At 42.3% G+C, this 24,195-nt stretch overlaps 2 protein-coding genes across 2 annotated transcripts in view; both read right to left on the bottom strand.

Moving 5' to 3' along the window:
* Positions 1 to 766: 766 nt before the first annotated feature.
* ttpa (tocopherol (alpha) transfer protein) lies at positions 767 to 6,146 on the bottom strand. Its single transcript, XM_014190280.2, has 5 exons — positions 5,813 to 6,146; positions 4,294 to 4,447; positions 3,692 to 3,885; positions 3,078 to 3,188; positions 767 to 2,859 (listed from the first exon to the last, which is right to left on the bottom strand). Exons 1-5 carry the CDS (start codon positions 6,014 to 6,016, stop codon positions 2,629 to 2,631), a joined length of 894 nt encoding a protein of 297 aa, XP_014045755.2. The 5' UTR covers positions 6,017 to 6,146; the 3' UTR covers positions 767 to 2,628.
* Positions 6,147 to 7,202: 1,056 nt separating this feature from the next.
* Positions 7,203 to 24,195, bottom strand: part of LOC106599164 (xenotropic and polytropic retrovirus receptor 1 homolog) — a 57,475-nt gene continuing 40,482 nt past the window's right edge. Inside the window, exons 4-14 of the mRNA XM_014190278.2 lie at positions 23,776 to 23,996; positions 18,169 to 18,318; positions 17,879 to 18,044; positions 17,405 to 17,592; positions 16,763 to 16,942; positions 16,354 to 16,516; positions 15,481 to 15,681; positions 14,968 to 15,134; positions 12,534 to 12,673; positions 11,226 to 11,447; positions 7,203 to 10,929 (exon numbers count right to left, since the gene is read on the bottom strand). Of these exons, the coding sequence (XP_014045753.1) occupies positions 10,875 to 10,929; positions 11,226 to 11,447; positions 12,534 to 12,673; positions 14,968 to 15,134; positions 15,481 to 15,681; positions 16,354 to 16,516; positions 16,763 to 16,942; positions 17,405 to 17,592; positions 17,879 to 18,044; positions 18,169 to 18,318; positions 23,776 to 23,996 (1,853 nt within the window). The 3' untranslated portion in view covers positions 7,203 to 10,874. The remainder of the gene's footprint in view (positions 10,930 to 11,225; positions 11,448 to 12,533; positions 12,674 to 14,967; positions 15,135 to 15,480; positions 15,682 to 16,353; positions 16,517 to 16,762; positions 16,943 to 17,404; positions 17,593 to 17,878; positions 18,045 to 18,168; positions 18,319 to 23,775; positions 23,997 to 24,195) is intronic.

Below are 24,195 nucleotides of genomic sequence, written 5' to 3'. Positions count from 1 at the left end.
AACTAGATAAATACATTTTACATTTTTACATTTTAGTCATTTAGCAGACGCTCTTATCCAGAGCGACTTACAAATACATGGTAATAGACTCATGCGTTGCTTTCCCTCCCACTTCTATGCATTTCTATCAATTAGAGCAGAGGGCATAGACTGAAATTCAGAAAACCTGGAAGTTAAAATATAATTGGTAAGAAAAAGCAATGGTGGAAAAAGTACTCAATTGTCATACTTGAGTAAAAGTAAAGATACTTTAATAGAAAATAATTCAAGTAAAAGTCACCCAGTAAAATACTACTTGAGTAAAAGTCTAAAAGTATTTAGTTTTAAATATACTTAAGTATCAAAAGTAAAAAGTATAAATTAATTCAAATTCTTTATATTAAGCAAACCAGACAACACTATTTTCTTGTTTTTTTTTTATTTACGGATAGCCAGAGGCACACTCCAACACCCAGACATAATTTACAAACTAAAAATGTGTTTTTAGTGAGTTCGCCAGATCACGGGCAGTAGGGATGACCAGAGATGTTCTCCTGATAAGAGTGTGAATTAGACAATCTTCCTGTCCTGCTAAGCATTCAAAATGTAACAAGTGCTTTTGTGTTTTAGGGAAAATGTATGGAGTAAAAAGTACATTATTTTCTTTAGGAATGTGAAGTAAAAGTTGTAAAACATATAAATGGTAAAGTACAGATACTCCAAGAAATGACTTAAGTAGTACTTTAAAGTATTTTTAAAACATTTACAAATGTCAAGACAATGAGGGTGATATTAATTTGATATTTTAATAAAATATTCACCTTCTATAGGGCATTCAATTACAGCGGTTTAATAAACTTTCAATAGTGCAAGTTGTTTAATTACAGTACTATTCCAAAAACTAATAATAGTAGGAAAAGTAAACCTTTGCCATATGAGGAAGCAAGATGACGGTCTATCAGGAACCACTGAATGACGCAAAGCTTACAAAAGTTCTTTTAAATTACTGGTATGTTCACATTTCCTCAATGCAATGATATTGGTCATAAAGATGTAGCAAGCAATGTGTTCCAACAAGCCTCAAGTAGAATATCAATAGAAAAACACAAAGAGGCACTTCATCAAAAATCATTTTGCTCGTCTTGCTCCCAAACAAACGGACACAAATAAAGCATAACTGAACATGATTAAATCAAGCCATCCAAATGTAATGAAATCTCCTCAAACATGGACAGAGGGCTTGTTTACTGCGTTTACTGAGGGCCTATGGTCAGGAGGGGAGAGAGCCCAGCCAAACTCAACACAGTAGACTGAGAAAGATCCCAGCCAGGCTCAACATAATGTTGTGAGAGAACCTAACTAAGCTCATCACACTGCCCCTCTGGACAGCTTTTAGACCTTTGGACTGTTTCACATAAAGACAGGGAATGGACTAGAGCAGTGGATGCTGCTGAAGGGAGAGCAGCTCATAACAATGGCTGGAATGGAGTCAATGGAATGGTATGAACCACATGTAAACCACGCGTTTGATACCACTCCATTCCAGCCATTATGTGCCGTCCTCCCCTCAGCAGCTTTCATTGGACTAGAACTTCTGTAATAACATACAGAGATGTATTCAGCACTTCTCTCATCTGAGTGAGAGAGATGTTGAAAACATTGTCAATTTTTAAAATCTCTCCAATTTTGCTACAATGTGAACATTTCTGAGGACACCTTTCTTTCATCATCTTCTGTGAGAAAAAGACAAAACAGCAAAGAACTGAATCAATTTCCTCAGAGTTTGCTACTACAGGCTGGACAAAGGATATTCAGGGATTTTTGCTATCTTGTATTATCAATCTGGGTTAACGGATCTTTCCAAGAACAGGCTGTATCAGCTTATACTTATTTGAGTAAAGAACTAAGCACTTAATCTTCATAATTAATTAAAACACCAATCATAGTATAAAAATATACATCACTACTACAGTAGACATTCACAGAATTGTAAAAATAGCTCAAATATATATGTCTTTAACCTTGCCTTCTGTTTTAACACATTATGGTAGAAGACAGTTGGTTGAGTAAAGGGGATACCTAGTCAGTCTTCCGCATTTAACCCAACCCCTCTGAATCAGAGCGCTGCCTTAATCAACACTTTTGCACCCGGGGAACAGTGCGTTAACTGCCTTGTTCAGGGGCAGAATGACATTTTTTACCTTGTCAGCTCTGGGATTCGATCTAGCAACCTTTCGGTTACTGGCCCAACGCTCCCACCTGCTAGGCTACCTGCCGTCCCGATAATATAAATGTTTGCAAAACCCATAAAACAGATGAGATGGCGAAAAGTAGTCTAGGCCCAATTCCAATGTGTTATTATACTATTTTGAGCACTAGCTCCTACCGAGCATCCCTCATCATCATCCTATCTTTTCATCGACTACTGATAAAAACTTTAAATAAACAGGATACTCTTGTAAACTCAAAACTAGCAGACAATCTTGGACCAAGAGCTCAAGTTGTGCACCCCAACCATATCGATTGGACTTCCCTTAAAAAAAGAAGGTGAAGAAAGGAATAAGAAATTGGAATTGGACTTCAGAAGAATGCTAAGAGTTGTGTGGTTGGTCAGTGAGATGCACTCTGGGATGTGTAGTCTATGGGGAGTCAGGAGCTGTAGGCAGACTGGCTGTCAGGTTCTGGGTCAGAGGTGACCTCATCTCCTGCAGGGTAGATGGAGAGCTGGGTGAGGAGTTCCTCAGACTGCAGGATGTGGGAGGTCCACTCCTGACACACCTCTTCCATGGAGGGGCCGCTGCCCCCGTACTCCTGGGGGAGGATGTCTTCGGAGAAGAAATCCCTCAGAGTCTCTTTGAAGGTGCTGCCATGCATGTGGATCTAGGAGTAAGACAGGAGGACATTGACATGAATTAGTATCACTGCCGTCATGATCCACATTGTTGTCACTATCATCAGAGACATCATCGTGGGTTATAAGAGCCTGCTCTAAACAACATCATCATCTCCATCACTCCCGTTAAAATGTATGAAAGAGATGTATCCAGGTGAAACAAGAGTCAGTGCAAGAACGTGAATGATGAAGCATGGCGACTGACCCGCTGTTTGATCTTATCAGGCAGAAATGGGCGGAGCATGGCGAAGACAGGTCTGAAGAATATGGGCTCGTTGATCAGATGGATTCCTCGCACCTTCAGAGGGAACGAGTCCTGAGGAGATCACATTTAGGCTTAAAGGTAGACTCAGCTAGATGATGTTGCAACGAGCAGCACCGCAGATATTGAGATGAGCGGGATGCAACACTTTGCTCTCACACAGTCACACAAAGTATCTGTGCATGTGCACGGGTGTGCTTCCCACTACAACAGAGGAGAAGTTCAGCCTCACACTACAACGCTCTTAGTTGTTGCGGATATTGACTAATTACTGTTGTTTACTTTGTGCATCTACATCATCTTGCTGATTCTACCTTAAATACAGTATTATTACAGACTTACAGTATAGGTATATTCTGTAAGAGTAACACATGAGATTTCTGCAACTCTGGATCCAGAACTAACCTTATCCTTAGAATAACATTATCAGTAATGGTAAAGGTCTAACACTTATCATAGAAAGATTATTTCTCAAACCAGCGGACGGGCCCATTAAAACAGCAGTTGAAAATGTTGAGTGTCCTAATGAACATGACCCAGTTCAACAGATAACCTACTGTGAGCACAGAGGAGATCCTCTTGGCCAGGGAGGGGTTGATCTGGAGGGCGTGAGCGAAGCACCATCCCTGCATGTCAAAAATGGCTTTTAGTCCATTCCTCTGGGTCTCCGTCTCCTGGACGATCAGCTCAGATGTGATCAGACTGACCCGGAACACCTCGTACACTGTGAAGTCTTTGGGGTTCCACTGGCCTGAGGAGAAAAGCCAATGCATCTCAAATGACAACATATCAAATGACACCCTATAGATAGCCCTCAAATTCAAATCTTGACCTCGAAGCTTTAAAAAAAAATGTATTCCCCTCTAATCAGGGACCGATTTAGACCTGGGACACCAGGTGGGTGCAATTCATTATCAGGTAGAACAGAAAACCAGCAGTGCTCCAGACCTCGTATGTTAAGAGTTCAATACCCCTACTATAGAGTATACTGTATTGAAGAGTATTCAATCTCCTTACATAGCCTTTTACACAGCCATGGGCAGATTATTCCTTTTGATTTATGTTCAAAGCACATTTTAGGTGGTTTTATGCAGTGGTACCGCTTGCCTTGCCTGACACCCAGACCACACACTACGACACCCTAGAGGTGAGAACTAACCGATCCTATAGATGAGCACTCTGCTGCCGCTGAGGTCCCGGTCCCTCAGCACTCCATGGTAGTTATTCTGGAGGAGTCCCAGGACAGAGGACGGCTGCAGGTTGGCACTGATCTCTGGGCACTCCCTCCTCCAACGCTGGTAATTAACGAGTAGCTATAGATAGAAAGAGAAAGAAAATAAATATTTTAGTGATTGCAACAGAGGACCCACAGCCAGCTGTCAGCCTGTCAAATCATGTCAGGCTGTGTGGGCACTGTTAAGTGCCAAGCTGGTAAATGTTTTCCAAACCTATGTGTACTGACTGACATTTTTAGGCTATGAACAGGATACAGAGCGACAGGCATGAACTATGCCACACATTTTGTTGAATGCAGTTAAGACACATACAAACATTAACTTACACTAAGTAACCAAAGTGTTTAACCCATGAATAATACACTCTCCTATAAACCCATGCCTGCATTACCTATCCTACTGTGAATGTTTCGTTTTGGAGAGGTCCAAAACGTCCAACTATTGCAAAGCAAATTGTCTTTTTTGACATGCTTTTTGACATTATCCATGCATGTGCTGCAATCTGGACGTTTAAAACTTCCTCACATAGCGACAACCTGTAGCCCAAATAGTTTATTTTCCCCGTTACTCCAGTTGGCATGGACCCAACTTTCTTTCAGTGACAGTCTTTGAGTCCAAGTTCTAAACCAGTGCGATTGGCATCGAAACCCAGCTAGCACATAACGTTCTGAGAACCATGCTTCTTTGAGCTTAGTCTTATGGTTATTTTGCATACAACCTTCCCACAATTTTCTGGAAATGGTGCAGGATAACCGGCTCGCACATAATGTTCTGAGAACTATGTTTCTTAGGTGGGAATTTCAGTACTTCAGCATAATGTTTCCTCTAGGTTTCTACCTCATGGTTTTATTTAAAGTAATTCTCAAAATGTTTTCTGAGAACATTAAGAAACAACATTCTTCTTTGGGAATTTCAGTACTTCAGCTTAACATTTTCTACAGATGATCATGGTTTTATTTAAAGTCATGTTTTTTAAACACAAAGGAAACTTTCCAGAAAAAACACATGCCAATAAAAAATGGTTGCATGATTAATGCCTTAGCAAATTAATTTCCATGTGTCCTATCTGTGCTTGGAGTTCAAAATAGTTAAACTAGGCTATCAGTTTTATTGAGTTATTGAAACATGTTATCAGAACGTTAATTATCTTCAAATAACCTATCATTTCCATTCTCAGAAAGTTCATCTCCTAGGAAAATTCAGGGAACCATAGTAAAACATTCTCAGAACCTAACCTGCAATCTAAAAAATAACTATCAACAGGCGAAATTTTAACTTCTGTTCTCAGAACATTTAAAAAGTATGGCTTCATTCCCAGAACCAATGGGGTAGCAAAAACGTACGTTCCCACAACTTCCAAGGAACCAATGTGCTAGCTGGGCAACATGCAGCATAGCCAACAGTTTCAATTTCTCACTACCTTTAACCCACCGAGATACCAACCTTCAGTGACAGCTCAACATTAAAGTCTCTCGCTCGCAGAAACTTTATTAGAAAACTGTCGGACCAATTCAAGCTTTGCTGCGGGTCGATGATGTCTTTCTGTGCCCTCTGTCTCAGTTCTAATAAATAAGGTTTGACAAAGTTGGAGTCGTCGGGCAAACTATTTAGGTCTCCCTCGTAATCCGTCTCCTCTCCGGACTTCATGTCGGTACTGTATCACATTTCACGCCCATCACACACAAAAGTAAGTTACTGAATTTACATAAAGGAGAATGATGAAACTTCCTTCGGCGCAATCAGAATAGGCTACTGAAATAGTCTCGCTCGTCAACACGCACGCGGCTCACTTACTCACCTCTGTACAACAAGGCAAATACTTTAAGCGCGTGTCGACGAAATTACTGGTCAGGGGTAAAACGATGTTTTCAAGTACTTGTCGACCTAAAGTCCACTGCCATGATACGTGGCAGTAGGGCAAGACTGTGGAAAAACTAGTCCAGCGACTTGAGCAATGTTTGAGCTATTAGACTAAATAAATTGTTCCATTATGCTACAATTCAAACACTCAAATAAGGCAGGCTAGTGTCGTCTATTTGGTCATACATTTTATTTAACTAGGCAAGTCAGTTAAGAACAAACTATTATTTACAATGACGGACTATACCGGCCAAACCCGGACGACGCTGGGCCAATTGTGCGCCGCCCTATGGGACTCCCAATCACGGCCGGTTGTGATACAGCCTGGAATCGAACCTGGGTGTCAGTAGTGACGCCTCAAGCACTGAGATGCAGTGCCTTAGACCGCATGCATCACTCCCTAAACGGAATGAAATACTTCCAGTGGAGAATGATCAGGAATAGATTGTACCGTTACAAACTGGCTGTAAAATGTTATTTTGTCTAGACTAAGTGTATCCATTGCATGGATACAAATTGTTAAAGTGTTTCAACCTTCTTCCACGAAAGGGAGGTGTCGTATTGACCACATTTGATAGCGGACGTCTAGGCATGGGCATATTTTTTGGTGCCAAATCAAATTTGTGGCTTGTTCTTGCCTAAACCTTGTAAACCGAGAACAGTATTCAAATATTTCATCAAATTTCTCTTACACCTATTAAAAAGGTTTCAGCCTGCCAAGCATGGGCAAGAAACGTTGTCTATTACTTTGAGTAAGCTATAAGAATATATTTCTTTGACACCTCCCTATGCAAAATATAGCAAAATGTTCTCACCATTAGGCCAGCTACATTCAAACATTATGGAATAGAATGCCCTCTGAAGGTCATAGAAACAGCGCCACCCGCAGGACAAAGAAATAGCGGAAGAGACTGGATAAAGAGGAAATAAATAGGTACAGAAGGATGGAAATAAACAGCTACAAGTACAGAAATGTTTTGTCTGACTTTTTTTTAACTCAAAAACCATGTAACAGGGAGGGGAGGGGAGTGGGGGTGCGATCCAGGCACCTCAGTTAGCAGAGAATGCCAAATGCATGAGGAGTACTCTTAAGGTAGTAGTTACAGTGACCAGGGGTACAGGGTATGATGACAGTACATAGGGCGAGCATGTTAAAAAAACTGGAGCATAAAAACACCACGCTGGCGGGACATATGGGACATGGGAAACAGTCCGTTTCATATAGTTCATACAGGGCTCTTCCTTCACTTGCGTTTTTTCAGTCTTTATAGCATTCTAGGCAGAAGGGAAACATGGTAACTTTCTAAAGAGCTTTGTTTTGGTCCAGGCTTTCGGTACAGTAGGTTCCACTCTTCTTCCATAGGAGGATCTATTGGAGTGACAGCTCTGAGAGATCCAGTGATCCAATGAGAAGCGACAGGGAGACGGGTCCAGTGCAACTCCACCCTTAGCATTCATAGCTGGAACATACTCCAAGCAAGGTGTTTGGGTGTGTGTACAGGGTATAATTGTAAGCAGGATGTGTGTAAGCACTTCAGAGAGTGTGCATTAATATTTACAAGGCTTTGTATGTATGTGTGTGTGGGCCCTCCAGCTCACTCTCTCAAGGGTGAGATGTTACTTTAGGAATGTAACAAAAGGATAGAGATATTCTCTATTTCCCCCACTAGGTTCATTGGTTGACCTAGGAGGTACAGTCCCCAGACCTGTAGAGACCACAATATTTGAAAAAGTAACAACAGGTGACCATCACAATCTTTTCAAGGGGCAGGGGACCCAAGGTGCACAGGGTGTTGAATTGTTACTAGTTCTCATTGGGCCACAGCTTCTGCGTTTCTGTTTAGTCTGTGTCTACTATGGTTCTTTTTAGCAGCTAAAGTGCATTTCTGGCAAATCATTCAGATGAGGTGACTCTAGTTAAATAGGAACTATTTGATCTACAACACACCGAGGCCCAATGAAAACCAACAGTTTACCCTGAGGCACTGGGGTCCCTCCTCCCCCTGCTGCAAACATCGCTTTATACTTCTGACTTATTACAGGGATAATGCATGGCTGTTATTGCTAACCAGCTCCATTCAAGTCTAAGAGCCTCCGAGGTCGGCTCCCTTTGAGCTGGTCATGACATGGTCGACAAGAAAGCTCAAGCATCACAGGGACATATCTGAAATGGCACCCTATTGCCTATATAGTACCCTAAGTTAAAAACAAGTGCCCAATATAGGATGTCATTTGGGATGGAGCCACAAATCGAACACCATGTTGTCTTTATGTGGTCATCTTCTTCATCACATTATTTAAGACAAGTTCCCCCAGACATTTAAGCTCCATCAGGCTTTCCACAATCACTATTGTGGTTGACCTCTACACTATGAAATGCAGCTTGAACTTCAAGAAGTATGGGCCAAATCCTAACCTGAGATACACCTGGGTTAACTCAAACCTTTGAATATTGTGCATTAATGTCAATGGGAGATGAGTTATCCGGGCATATCAAGTTAGGATTCTGCCCTAAATGATTGCTTATATCTTTACAGGGTTAGTAAATCTACCAGGGCACACAATGGGGGTTAAAACCCTCAGGTGGCTTTTGGGAGAGGCAGGAATTCTAGGAAATTGTGTTTACTCAGTAAGAGTAGAACATTTAAAGCTTTTGCCTTCATTAGAACTGAGAATATGCATTGAATGCATTGTAATATTAAAGACTCCTTAGGTGAGTCAACACAGACACTTCTCTTCAGGACTAAATGTGAGAACGCACACACATCGTGTTTGTTGGCTGGAATTACTAACAGAATGAGACATTCAACAAATGACTCAAAGTGAGAAGTGTTCAAGCTAGGAACGAATAAAAACTATTGAATTGATGGAATGACTTAGATTTCTGCTACAGAGGAATATAATGATGTTTTATAATTTAATTAAACTGAAAATATTAATTGCAGTTATCTTGTAAAAAAAAAAGAAGACTCTAGACACACCAAGGAAGTGGACATCAGAATGAACAGGATGGGTGGATCAGAATGGAGATGATTGGTTGGTGAAGAGGCCAATCCCTGCACACCCCCAGACACACGCGACACTTGACTCCTCACTGGCATTGGGTGTGCTGCCCTGAGATCTAATGGAATGGAACGGACCAGGATCAACACAGGGCCCTAAAGATGGCTAAACTCAAGTTGACAACAGAGATCTGCGTTATGCTGCTTAGTGGACACAAGGCTGCGAAGCAATGCAGATAGAACTAGGATGTCTAGAACAGAAGGTATATATTAAAAAGTGAGTAGGGCTCTGATTTTCTCCTGACCATGTGACCTGACAACTCATGTCACATGACCAAGAAAAAGTGAGGGCTGTTAATAGTGAAATATCCTCTATAGATTCTATTTATATCTGCTGTGCTATGTGACTTACGGAGGCGTTGTGCCGTGGAAGCACAGTCCAGCTCTCAATGGAATGTTGCAGATATTTGGCTAGCTCTGAGAAGAGCAAGCGATATAACGATAGTAGAAAATCCTGCCATTCTCACACAGCTTACTGAGAGACTGCATTAGCTCACACTGGTATCTAAAAAGACGAAAGACTAGATTTGGCATGAAAGTAAACATAATGTTATAGTTAACCCAGATTGGAAGGTTCTGAAGACAGGGAAGGGGGTGGCTTGTTTTGAGAGAATTGTCTACATCGGAGCCTCCTGAGGGTTTTTGAACATACAAAGTCTTTTTATAGGATGAGATGCCCAAAAAACATTGGTCTCTGATCAGACTTATATTCAGGCTGACCCACTTAACCATTAGAATGAATCCCAATCCCCAACAGGTCCTGGAACAGTTCTTATGGGCAACGTAAGGCAGACACTTTAGAAGCCATTTCAAATCAGAAACACCCATTTTGTTTTTTATACATTTTTTTCACTACCAAAATGTTTTAGGCATCTCTCCCCTCGCATAAATAACAATTAAATGTACATTCAACAAAATAAAATAAGAACCAAGGTATTCGTGGAAGAACTTATAGCACATAGAAAGAACAGCCACATTAATATAGTCATCTTCATCATCATGTTCATCAAAACATGGAATGAGAAAGTCAAAGAACCAGACTGATTGCAGAGGAGTGTCTGATCACTGTTCAGAGTCCAACGCTCTCTGTCTTTCTTTATATTAGATCATTTCTGATTAGCCATCTTGAAATCAAAAGTTAGTCCACCCGTTTGTTCTTCCTGACATCTACATCAACATGTAGTCTTGTTTTTTCGTCTCTTTCCCATGAATCTGAAAAATAACGGGTGACGTCAACTCAGTACTAAATGGTCCATGAATGTAACAAAACAAAGTGGCTTAAAAGTAGCTGTTACAAGGTGTGTGTATAATATTTTGTTCCTCTACCTACTCCTATATTCATGTCTTTGTACTCTGTGTGTGTGTGTGTGTGTGTGTGTTGATTTATGTCAATACATGTAAGGTGCAGATAGGCAGCTCTGTGATGGACTGATTGGAGAAGCTGACGAGGGGCAGGTCAATCAAACGATCGATTGACTGATTGATGGGGAGGAAGGGGGTCAGGGGGCGTGTCCCTAGGAGGGGCGTGGTCCTTTAAAGAGGTTCTGAACCCATGCTATGGATGCAATGGGTCTGGCCTGATGTCAGGTGTCCTCGTCAGTGTCCTCGATGAGAACTTTGGTGTCCCGGGTCTTGGTCCTGACAGACAGACAGACAGACAGACAGACAGACAGACAGACAGACAGACAGACAGACAGACAGACAGACAGACAGACAGACAGACAGACAGACACAGAGAGACAGAGAGAGACAGAGAGAGACAGAGAGAGAGAGAGAAAGTTTAGTATAGGGAAACACAGCCATAAGTTTTATATAAGGTGTGTACCATATTACCGTACTGGGAAGCGAGGCGAGGCCGTCTCAGGGACATGCTGTAGCTTTGTGTGGTTGTGTATGCATGCCAATGTGTGTGTGTAGCTCTTCTATAACCGTACTGGGAAGCGAGGCGAGGCCGTCTCAGAGACATGCTGTAGGAGCGTTTCCAGTTCTTCTTGCCTAGGCGGTTCCGGACTCCATCCTCCTGGTCCATCATCTGCTCCAGCAGCGTCTGGTCGTCAGCGTTCAGTGGAGCCACTGAGATGTCCCTCACGGCTCGGAACTCACCACAGTTATTCAGGTGCTCGTTCTCCAGACGGAAGAAGTTCCAGACAAAACGCCTGCAGTGGAGAGGGGGAGGAAGAGAATAGCAAGTGAAATATTGTTGAGGTGTTTCAATGTTCGTATGGGAAGAGAGAATTATGTATGAAATGTCCTTGAGGTGGCTAAATGTTTGCCTTTTAAAATCTTCAGGAGAAAGAGCTCTACCTAGAGGTCACCACAATAGTAGTCAGCCCTGAAATGTCCATTTACAGGAAATAAGATATTGGCATATAAAAAGGGTGTTTGAGAGACAGAGGGTAGGGAGAAATAAAGTGAATGGAAGAGAGAATGCAAAGAAAATATAGAACACAAGAGACAGAGAACAACAGAGAGAGAGAGAGAACGACAGAGCGAGAGAGAGAACGACAGAGAGAGGAATGCTATTTGGCCCTAAACAGAGAGTACACAGTAGCAGAACACCTGACCACTGTGACTTACCCAAGATTAAGGAAAGCTTTGACAATGTACAGACTCAGTGAGCATGGCCTTGCTATTGAGAGGCCGCTGTAGGCAGACCTGGCGCTCAAGAGAAGACGGGCTTATGTGCGCACTGCCCACAAAATGAGGTGTAAACAGATGCACTTCCTAATCAAATGTTTGACCATATTAGAGACACATATTTCCCTCAGATTACACAGACCCACAAAGAATTCCAAAACAAATCCAATTTTGATAAACTCCCATATCTATTGGGCGAAATACCACACGAAAAAGGGCAACGAGTGAAGAACAAACGTCATTGTAAATACAACCCACATTTATGTTTATTTACTTTCCCTTTTTTACTTTAACTATTTGCACATCATTATAACACTGTACATAGCCATAATGACATTTTAACATGTCTGCTGTTCATTTTTGATTGTTTATTTCACTTGCTTTGGCAATGTAAACATATATTTCCCTTGCCAATAAAGCCCTTTGAATTTAATTGAGTGAGAGGGGGAGGGGGAGCGAGAGAAAGGTGGAAAGGGCGAGGTAGAGCGAGGTAGGGCGAGGTAGAGCGAGGTAGAGCGAGGTAGAGCGAGGTAGAGCGAGGTAGGGCGAGGTAGAGCGAGGTAGAGCGAGGTAGAGCGAGGTAGAGCGAGGTAGTCTGTTCTCACCTGAAGACCTCCAGAGGGGCTAGGATGGTGGCCAGGATGTCTGCAGCGGAGGGTATCCCACTGACTGTGCTCAGGGAGAGGGGTATCGTCCAGGCAAAACGTAGCAACACATCCTCCAGTATGGCACAGTAGTAGTAGGCCTGAACACACACACACACACACACCAAATAATCACATACAAACCTGAAATAATAGGCCTGAAAATATTTTTATGATGATTTACTACATCATCAGACACTTCTGTGTTCCTCTTTGAGGCATAGGCTTTCCCCAACAATATACACACACACACGCTCAAAAGTTTGGGGTCACGTAGAAATGTCCTTGTTTTTGAAATACATTTTTTTGTCCATTAAAATAACATCAAATTGATCAGAAATAGTGTAGACATTGTTAATGTTGTAAATGACTATTGTAGCTGGAAACGGCAGATTTTTTAGGAAATATCTACAGAGCCCATTATCAGCAACCATCACTCCTGTGTTCCAATGGCACATCGTGTTAGCTAATTCAAGTTTATCTTTTTAAAATGCTAATTGATCAGCTTCATCAAATAGTACCCGCAAAACACCAGTCTCAACATCAACAGCGAAGAGGTGACTTCGGGATGCTGGCCTTCTAGGCAGAGTTGCAAAAAAAAAGCCATATCTCAGACTGGCCAATATAAAGAAAAGATTAAGATGGGCAAAAGAACACAGACACTGGACAGAGGAACTCTGCCTAGAAGGCCAGCATCCCGGAAATGCCTCTTCACTGTTGACGTTGAGACTGGTGTTTTGCGGGTACTATTTGATGAAGCTGCCAGTTGAGGACTTTTGAGAAACAGACGCCTCACACTAGACACTCTAATGTACTTGTCCTCCTGCTCAGTTGTGCACCGGGGCCTCCTACTCCTGTTTTTATTTCTGGTTAGAGCCATTTTGCGCTGTTCTTTGAAGGGAGTAGTACACAGCATTGTACGAGATCTTCAGTTTCTTGGCAATTTCTCGCATGGAATAGCCTTCATTTCTCAGAACAAGAATAGACTGATGAGTTTCAGAAGAAAGTCTTTGTTTCTAGCCATTTTGGGCCTGTAATCAAACCCACAAATGCTGATGCTCCAGATACTCAACTAGTCTAAAGAAGGCCAGTTTCATTGCTTCTTCAAATCAGCACAACAGTTTTCAGCTGTGCTAACATAATTGCAAAAGGGTTTTCTAATGATCAATTAGCCTTTTAAAATTATAAACTTGGATTAGCTAACACAACGTGCCATTGGAACACAGGAGTGATGGTTGCTGATAAATGGGCCTCTGTACGCCTATGTAGATATTCCGTTAAAATACAAATCTGCCGTTTCCAGCTACAATAGTAATTTACAACATTAACAATGTCTATACTGTATTTCTTATCAATTTGATGTCATTAAAATGTGGAAAAAAATAGCTTTTCTTTCAAAAACAAAGACATTTCTAAGTGACCCCAAACTTTTGAACGGTAGTGTATATATATATATATATATTATATATATATATTGAACAAAAATATAAACGCAACATGTAAAGTGTTGGTCCCATGTTTCATGAGCTGAAACAAAAGATTCCAGACATTTTCCATTCGCACAAAAAGCATATTTCTATCAATTTATTTGAAAAAGAATTTGGCAGAATGTCCAACCGGCCTCACAACCACAGACCACGTGTATGGCGTCTTGTGGGCCATACAGCGGTGTGCTGATGTCAACATTGTGAACAGCGTAGCCCATGGTGCGGTGGGGTTATGATATGGACAGGAAAAAGCTAAGGACAATGAACACAATTGCATTTTATTGGTGGCAATTTGAATGCACAGAGATATTGTGACGAGATCCTGAGGCCCATTGTCGTGCCATTCATCTGCTGCCATCACATCATGTTTCAGCATGATAACGCACGGCCCCATGTCCCAAGGATCTGTACACAATTCCTGGAAGCTGAAAATGTCCCAGTTCTTCCATGGCCTGCATACTAATCAGACATGTCACCCATTGAGCATGTTTGGGATGCTCTGGATTGACGTGTACGACAGCGTGTTCCAGTTCACGACAATATCCAGCAACTTCGCATAGCCATTGAAGAGGAGTGGGACAATATTCCACAGGCCACAATCAACTCTATGCAAAGGAGATGTGTCGTGCTGCATGAGTCAAATGGTCCCACCAGATACTGACTGGTTTTCTGATCCACACCACTACTTTGTTTTTTAAATATATCTGTGACCAACAATCTGTATTCCCAGTCATGTGAAATCCATAGATTAGGGCCTAATTCAATTATTTACTTATATATGAACTGTAACCCAGTAAAATCTTTGAAATTGTTGCATGTTGCATTTATATTTTTGTTCATAGATGATTAAATCAATATTCAACAGTTTGGTTGGTATAGCTTTTTCCCCCCCAAAGGTGCATACTAACTTTCTGGGGGTAGACGATCTCCTCTCTGAGTAAGGTGTTATCGCCTGCGTTTCGGTCAAACAGGCCCCAGTCCATCTTCAGGTCCCACACCAGGGTGTAACAGGAACTGACTATGGAACAGCCAATCAGCAGGTAGAAGAAGATCTTAGCTTCGTTGTGACTCGCAGCTAGGAGAGAGGTATAACAGTTTGACATCAAAATATTGAAAAACAATATTATATATTGACAAGGTCAAATAAATAAGTGTGTAAACATTGTTTCACCCTCATTAAACACCAATGGTATTCACTAAGTTGATGGCTTATATTTAGGATAATGCTTTTCAGCTTTGTCATTACATTTAAAAAAAGTTTATAATCTTATTCAATTATTTGATAAAGTCACACAGAGGGCCAAAGATTATTCTGGTACTTTACTGGTAAACTTCTAAAGTTTCCAGTAATATACCCTCCCTTTGTAACTGTACTAATGTCTGAGGAGTACACTAGTACAATACAGTATCACGACACTCACAATTCTCTTTGTGAGTGCTGTACAGGGCAGCGAAGGTGACCACGAAGAAAGTGGTAGAGTATTTCCCGGCGTTGACCAGGTGAGGGAAAGCCCGTTTGGAGTCACGGTAACGGCGCAGGCACTGCACGAAGCGGAACCACGCCGGTAGACACTGGATCACGGCCCGCACACCGTACGAGTAGGAATGACACACGCCTCCACCTATCAGAATACACATTGATTAGAAATGAACAGATCAAATCATGCACACGGTATATGAGTAGGAGTGACACATGCTTCCATCTATCACAATTATTATCAATCAACCAATAAAATCTGCCGAATATGTTCCATTGAAATTCCCCTCTGTTGGATGGACTGGACATTTTCTTTATAGGAATGCAATTCAATATACACAAATGACTTGAGTTTAAAATGGAGTTGACTCCAACACTTCTCACCCATGCAATCAATAACATAAAGATGATAAAACATGTGTAGGAACAGGGTTAGGTGGTGGTGTGTATGTTTGTTTGGACTGGATAATGTTTGTTGTGTTTGCATTATGTGTGTGTGGACTAGGCTATGTTTGTTTGGACGAAAGTCTTGAGGGTATGTTTAGTGTGGGCTAGATCAGGCTGTAGGCTTGTTTTGGCTGAGCTTTGTGTGTTTGGATAAGGCTGTGTTGAGTTGTGTTTAGTTGTGTGTGAGAAAGAGATATATACAGACAGAGAGAGGAGAGAGGGACAAAGGAGAGGAGAGAAAAATAAAAGTAACCATCAGAAATAAGAAAAGCCCCGATTGAAGGTCTGAAACTCTAACAAGCTTATTTTCAATGGAGCTTGGAGTGTGTATGTGTGTGTATCCATGTGTACTCGTGTATCCATTGCTTACTGTCCTGCAGTAGCCCGTCCTGTTGCTTCCAGTCGAGCTCGAAGCTGTAGAAACAGATGAGGTACTCCAGGTCCATCAGAACCACCCCTAGAGAGTTGAGCTGGTCTGCCAGCCAGAAGTCTGCAAACTCTACCCTGTGGAACGGGGCTGTCACCACACGAAACTGGAGGAGAGGGAGGGAGGGATATGGGAAAAGTAGGGGGGGGCAGAGGGGGAAATAGAGAGAAGGAAACAGAGAGAGAGAGAAAGAGAAAGAGAGGGAAACAGAGAGACAGGGGAAAATAGATTACTATATATTACTGATCAGGATACAGAATACACCACTTGGCAAAATCAAATGTCAATAATTTTTCCCCATCATGATGCCAAGCACATTCAGACATGTTCAGCAGCTTTCTGAGCGTTTCACCAGCAGTTTGAGGAGCCAGAAGCGTGACTTGTAGTAGAGGGTCTTGAAGGGGTTGATGAGGAAGAGGAAGAAGAAGCCGTAGAGGACCAGCGGGTTGGCCTGCATGGGCACCAGGATGGACTTGGAGAACAGACAGGAAAGGATGCTCACACACCACAGCACCCCCAGGAAACCAGCAATCTATGTGGAGAAGAGAAGTTAACTGGTGTTAGAATTTGATTGCATTTTCAATCTATTACTGTGTCATTCCATTCTACTGCTTATTGCTTTGGCAACAGTTGATTGCTAATTTCATATCAATAAAGCTAGTTTAAATTTGAGACAAAGAAAGAGAGCGAGAGATGGAGAAAGAGAGAGAGAGATAGAGATAGGGGTAGAGAGATGGGGGAGAGAGCGAGAGATAGATGGAGAAAGAGAGAGAGAGATAGAGATAGGGGTAGAGAGATGGGGGAGAGAGCGAGAGATAAGGGGAGAGAGAAAGATAATTTAAGCAAATTACTTGATACTAATGTGAAAAGACAGATTCAGTAACACTACAATAAATGTGAACACAAACAACCACATAGGTACAACTAATATCCAGAGCTGTATGAATAAAACACAAATCAGTATCCAACAACTGTATAGAGCCCAAACTCCTACCTCAAAGAGGTGCTGGTGGGAGAGGTTGTTGCGTGGGTTGAGCTCGAAGATAAGGACGTGGTTAACCCCTGCCTGGCGCCAGCCGTACGTGTTGATGCCCAACAGGAAGAGGAACTCGATCAGCAGGAAGCCGCCGCGGTAGATCCTCACCAGTGGCCACACGTTGGCATTCTCTATCACAACCGCAGCTAGCGGGCAGGATGGTTAATAACACATTCATAACATATTAATAACACAATAATGGCAACTTTGTCGATAACTGAGCTATCAAACCCTGAACTTGAGGACTAGGGCCTGTATGAAATAATGAGAATTGTGAAACGTGAAAAATGGACGTAGAAAATCTCACTATCAAGCCAATCTTTTCACATGGTAAAGCGCTTCACACCACCATGGTTTAAAACCTGTGTTACAGCTTCAGTAAGACAGAGGGTAGGAGGAGAATAGGGGAAAAGGCAGGGAAGACCGGTATACCTGTGATGACGACGGTGACCATGAGGACTAGGAAGACTCCACAGTACAACCCAACCCTAAATGTGGTCCACGCCGGAGCAGGCTGTGCAGCACCCAGTGGTGGCACTCGTAGCCTCTTCATGGCTCGCTGTCTGTCTCCTCCCTCCAACTCTTGTGTTACCAGGGCCTGCGAGGAGAGAGAGAGAGATTGTGTCACAGCTAAAAGACAAAAACTGAAATGATTATAGTACATTGCTACGAGCCAATACTTCTCATTGATAAGAGGGGAAAACAAAATGTCTGTCCAGTACCTCAGTCTCAGAGATGAGCTGGGTGATCTTCTTGCAGGTGTAGAAGGGGGCAACCTCCACATGGGCCACGCGCCAGTCGGCCCCCCGCGACGTCTCCAGGATCTTATCATGCTTCTTCAGGATTTTACGGAAACCTGTGAAGTTCAGATTCTGGGGAGACGAGAGGAGAAACAGTTGAATGGTTATAAGTAGGAGTCTCTCAGATTCATTTTTTGGATCCCTCAGATATATATTTTGGACCATCAGTAGGAGTCTCCCAGATTATTTGCTTGTACAGATATGACAAAACCTGTTGCAATTGATCAGGTGACACAAAACAACAAGGTTAGGTTTAGCGGTAGGGTGTCTAGGGTTGGTGTTTAGGAGCTGGTAACTAACGTTGGTAGTTCTGCAGCAGGATGAGGTAGTAACCAGGAATAGTGTATAGGGGGTAATATCTAAGGGTAGTATCCAGGGTTGGAAATTAACACCTGCCAAATGCAGGTAGATCGTCATTGGCGGGTAAGAATGTCTATTTCACCAGCCAAACTGGAGGGTGGTCACAACTTTTTTTAGCCAAAGCCCATATGTGGAAGTAGTCCAAATTGACAAGAGAGGCTCCTAAAACATGACTTTGTCTTAGTGTTTTCTTTGGCAAGTTACATTGTTTTGTTCACATGCTAGGTTTTTTTTCAACATTAGTTTGAGTTTGCTACAACTTTCTGCTGCTAGGAAGACATCACAGTCTGATATTTTTTTTCATCACAGACAAGCAAGTGCGAAAGTTACCATGGTTACGGCCCTTAAAGGAGGCAGCTGAACATTTGTCTCACCTAATGATTGTGCTCGACTAATAATGAATCACTCCCAAAAAACATTTATACATTAACTTGTCATTAATCTCGTAGATTTACTTGTGTGCTTCTACACTGAACAAAAATATAAACGCAACATGTAAAGTGTTGGTCCCATGTTTCATGAGCTAAAATAAAAAATCCCAGATATTTTCCATATGCACAAAAAGCTTATTTCTCTAAAATTTTGTGCACAACCCTGTAAGTGAGCATTTCTCCTTCGCCAAGATCCGTTGATCTGACAGGTGTGGCATATCAAGAAGCTGATTAAACAGCATGGTCATTACTAGGGTTGCACATTTTGGGGAATATTCAGAGATGGAAACTTTCCGTGGGAATTAACGGGAATATGGGAAATAACGGGAATATATGGGAATTAACTGAAATATGCAAATTACTATTAACACCATTTAAATGTAGATTTTTTTGCATTGGATATATTTACCATATCATATGGAGATAGAAACATAAACCCTTTACCTTATCATAAGTAGACATATTTGCAAATAATTAAATCCTTCCAATAGAAATAAAAAAGAATTTTAGTTACGAATTGAACTTTAATTAAATAAGTTGACTCTTCACATGGGATGATTTCACTGAGCAACAAAAGAAAGGGAATATTGAATGATCCATCGCATCTCCCAAAAACATTTTCAACATGCATCTGTAAAATCATAGTCTAGAAACTAAAGCTTTGGTTGTCTTCCTCTCAGGCTTCCATGTCTTCTCCCTGGACCTCCTCAATGTCCACCTTTTATTTATTTTTTTAATTATTTCACCAGGTAGGCCAGTTGAGAACAAGTTCTCATTTACAACTGCGACCTGGCCAAGATAAAGCAAAGCAGTGCGCCACAAACAACAGAGTTAAACATGGGATAAACAAACGAACAGTTAATTACACAATAGAAAAAAATCTGTATACAGTGTGTGCAAGTGAAGTAAGGAGGTAAGCCAATAAATAGGCCAATAGTGGCGAAGTAATTACAATTTAGCAATTTACACTGGAGTGATATATGTGCAGATGAGGATGTGCAAGTAGAAATACTGGTGTGCAAAAGAGCAGAAAAACAAAAACAAATATGGGGATGGTGTAGGTAGTTGGTTGGATGGGCTATTTACAGATGGGCTGTGTACAGCTGCAGTGATTGGTAAGCTGCTCTGACAGCTGACGCTTAAAGTTAGTGAGGGAAGTATAAGTCTCCAACTTCAGTGATTTTTGCAATTCGTTCCAGTCATTGGCAGCAGAGACCTGGAAGAAAAGGCGGCCAAAGGACGAATTGGCATTGGGGATGACCAGTGAAATATACCTGCTGGAGCGCGTGCTATGGGTGGTTGTTGCTATGGTGACCAGTGAGCCGAGATAAGGCGGAGCTTAACCTAGCAATGACTTATAGATGACCTGGAGCCAGTCGGTTTGGCGACGAATATGTAGCGAGGACCAGCCAATGAGAGCATACAGGTCGCAGTGGTGGGTAGTATATGGGGCTTTAGTGACAAAACGGATGGCACTGTGATAGACTGCATCCAATTTGCTGAGTAGAGTGTTGGAGGCTATTTTGTAAATGACATTGCCGAAGTCAAGGATCGGTAGGATAGTCAGTTTTACGAGGGTATGTTTGGCAACATGAGTGAAGGAGGCTTTGTGGCGAAATAGGAAGCCAATTCTAGATTGAACTTTGGATTGGAGATGTTTAATGTGAGTGGAAGGAGAGTTTACAGTCTAACCAGACACCTAGGTATTTGTAGTTGTCCACATATTCTAAGCCATAGTAGTGATGCTAGTCGGGTGGGCGGGTGCGGGCAGCGATCGGTTGAAGAGCATGCATTTAGTTTTACTAGAATTTAAGAGCAGTTGGAGGCCACGAAAGGAGTGTTGTATGGCGTTGAAGCTCGTTTGGAGGTTTGTTAACAGTGTCCAAAGAGGGGCCAGATCTATACAGAATGGTGTCTTGAACATCAGACTCTGATGCCTCATCTTCACTGTCACTTTCCAACCTTGTTGAGGATGGTTTGTTGTCAGTCTCAAAAAGCCTCCAATTTTCCCAGATGGCCACCAATTTTTGAACCCTTGTATTGGTCAGCCTGTTGCGTGATTTGGTGTGTGTGTGTGTGTGTGTTCCCAAACAAGGACCAGTTGCGCTCTGGAGGCGGCTGATGTTGGTGGGATTTGGAGGATGATGGAGGCAATGGGGGAAAGAGCCTCAGATCCACAAAGTCCCTTCCACCAGGCGGCTGATGAGATATGTTGGCACGACTGCCATATTGCATCTCCATCCCAAAGCCCTTGCTTGGAAGTGTACTTCGCCAGACTGATAAGAAACTTGCCATCATCCAGGCCAAGGTGGCGAGACACGGTAGTGATGACACCATAGGCTTTGCTGATCTCTGCACCAGACAGGATGCTCTTGCCAGCATACTTTGGGTCCAACATGTACGCTGCGGTGTGTATGGGCTTCAGGCAGAAGTCTTCATGCTTTTTGATGTATTTCAGAACTGCAGTTTCCTCTGCTTGGAGCAACAGTGAAGTGGGCAGGGCAGTACGGATTTCTTCTCTTACATCTGCAAGCAGAGTCTGAACATCAGACAGGATGGCATTGTCTCCCTCAATCCGTGCAATGGCTACTGCTATAGGTGTCAGGATTTTCAGGCTGCTTACCACTCTCTCCCAAAATACATCATCCAGGAGGATCCTCTTGATGGGCTGTCCATATCAGCAGACTGTGATATGGCCATTTCTTGGAGAGACTCCTTCCCCTCCAGGAGATCGTCAAACATGACAACACCACCCAAACGGGTGTTGCTGGGCAGCTTCAATATGGTGCTCTTATTCTTCTCACTTTACTTGGTGAGGTAGATTGCTGCTATAACTTGATGACCCTTCACATACCTAACCATTTCCTTGGCTCTCTTGTAGAGTGTATCCATTGTTTTCAGTGCCATGATGTCCTTGGGGAGCAGATTCAATACATGAGCAGCACAGCCAATGGGTCTGATTGGAGGGTAGGACTCCTCCACTTTAGACCAAGCAGCCTTCGTGTTCGCAGCATTGTCTGTCACCAGTGCAAATACCTTTTGTGGTCCAAGGTCATTGATGACTGCCTTCAGCTCATCTGCAATGTAGAGACCGGTGTGTCTGTTGTCCCTTGTGTCTGTGCTCTTGTAGAATACTGGTTGAGATGATGTAGTTAATTATTCCTTGCCCATGAACATTTGACCACCCATCAGAGATGATTGCAATACAGTCTGCTTTCTCTATGATTTGTTTGACCTTCACTTGAAGGGGTGTATGCTGGGCGAAGAACACTCAGAAATCCCTTCCAATACACATTGCCTGTGAGCATCAGAGGTGAACCAGTTGCATACACAGCTCGAGCAAGACATTCATCAGCATTTCTCTGACTACGTTCCTCCATTGAATCAAAAAAACTTCTGATTACAGGAGGACCATGAGCTGTTGCTAAGGTGTCTGATTCATCATTTTCAACTCAAAAAGAAGTAGAGGGACTTTTGTCAGGTTGCTTGTTGTGAGAGTTGAGGGAACTTGATGCACTTGGCCAAACGATTCTGCATCTTTGTTGCATTCTTCACATATGATTTGGCATTCTATTTGCAAATGTACACAGCTTTTCCTTTTTGATTAGCTCCAGTGAAATGTCTCCACACATCAGATAGTGCCCATGGCCTTTTCCTGTAAAGATTAGGGGGAAAAATTAGTAAAAAAAAACCCAAATACAATTCCATGTACAAATAAATAGTTAAGCAGTTAGATTAAACAACTTCTTTGTAAGATACGTGTTTTAAAATGAAACATGTATGGAAACAGGTGAATTAACACCTCAGTTAGCAGGTTCAAGCAAGCTAAAACCAACATGGTAGCAAAAACTAACTAGCATAAATTGTTAACAAGTTAGAAATGATTTAAAACACACTTTGCTGTAGGCTACTATTTACTAGTTAACAAAAAATCATGTATGTCATAAAATATATTCACCCCACCCAGTACTATAATCAAAACTTACCAGAAAGCATGTAGTCCTTGTCTCAGACAGTGTAGTAGTGTGGGCTCAATAGCATCTCATTAGTGTGCAAGATCTTGAGAATCTGTTGTACATGTGATGGAAGGATGCACTGTGCATGCAGAGGGTTGCAATTCCATTGAATTGGTGGCATATTTTGGTTAAACTATCCCAAGACCTAGAATTGCCTTGTGTATATGTGGCAGGGCAGGCACTTTGTTGATTATTGATGTTCAGTTGTAGAACTGTTAATCTGTTTTTAATATTGGATTTAAAAATATTTATTTGAACATAATTGGTTAAAAGACACAGGTCACAAAAATGAAATTAAGCAATATACCCCATTACTTCTTACTAGTACTATATTTCTTGTTTTAAAAACATTAGAAAGGATGCTCCTCAATTTTGGTGTGATTTTTGGTGTAATAACGGCAAGAAAAAAACAATTGCCTGGTAAAAACACCTGAGTGGCTGGTGGACCAAAAAGTTCATTTCCCACCCTGGTAGTGTCTACTAACTTGGTAATTCTGCAGAAGGATGAGGCTGAGGTAGTATCTAGCGATAGTGTCTAGGGCACAAGAGGTTGGTGGCACCTTATTTGGGGAGGACAGGCTCATAGTAAAGGCTGGAATGGAATTAATGGAATCGAACTCATCATTTGATACCTTTCCAGTCACTCCATTCCAGTCACTATTATGAGCCTTCCTCCCCTCAGCAGCCTCCTGTGGTCTAGGGGTAGTGTCTAGGGTACTAACCTGGTAGTTCTGTAGCAGGATGAGGCTGAGGTAGAACTCGGAGAAGGCCAGCTGCAGGTCCTTGATGTTGCGGTGTTTGCAGCGCTCCTGCTGGGACAGGTGGAAGACGGCCTTGCGGCGGCGACGGAGACCTTGCATGCTGCTTTCCCGCTGAGCGTCCAGCGACGACTGCAGTTCATTTTGTAGAGTGGCGAAACGACGCTGGGCCTCGGCTAGCTTTTCTGGAGAGGGGGAGAGAGAGGAAGGAGAGGGGGAGAGAAGAGCCAGAGAGAGGAGGAAGGGTCATGGGAAGGAGAGAGATGGAGATTGAGTAAGAGAGAGAGGCAGTCTGATTTGGTTTCTGGCAGGGAGATTCACTCCCTAAGGGTTTAAATGTTTGTCTTCTGAACAGATGGGCCTTTAGTGGCCTTGGCCAGTAGT

Source organism: Salmo salar, chromosome ssa03 (genome assembly GCF_905237065.1).
Source record: "Salmo salar chromosome ssa03, Ssal_v3.1, whole genome shotgun sequence".
NCBI classification, from domain to species: Eukaryota; Metazoa; Chordata; class Actinopteri; order Salmoniformes; family Salmonidae; genus Salmo; species Salmo salar.
Note: the sequence above shows the minus strand (reverse complement) of the source record. Positions and strands in the feature narration are given on the sequence as shown.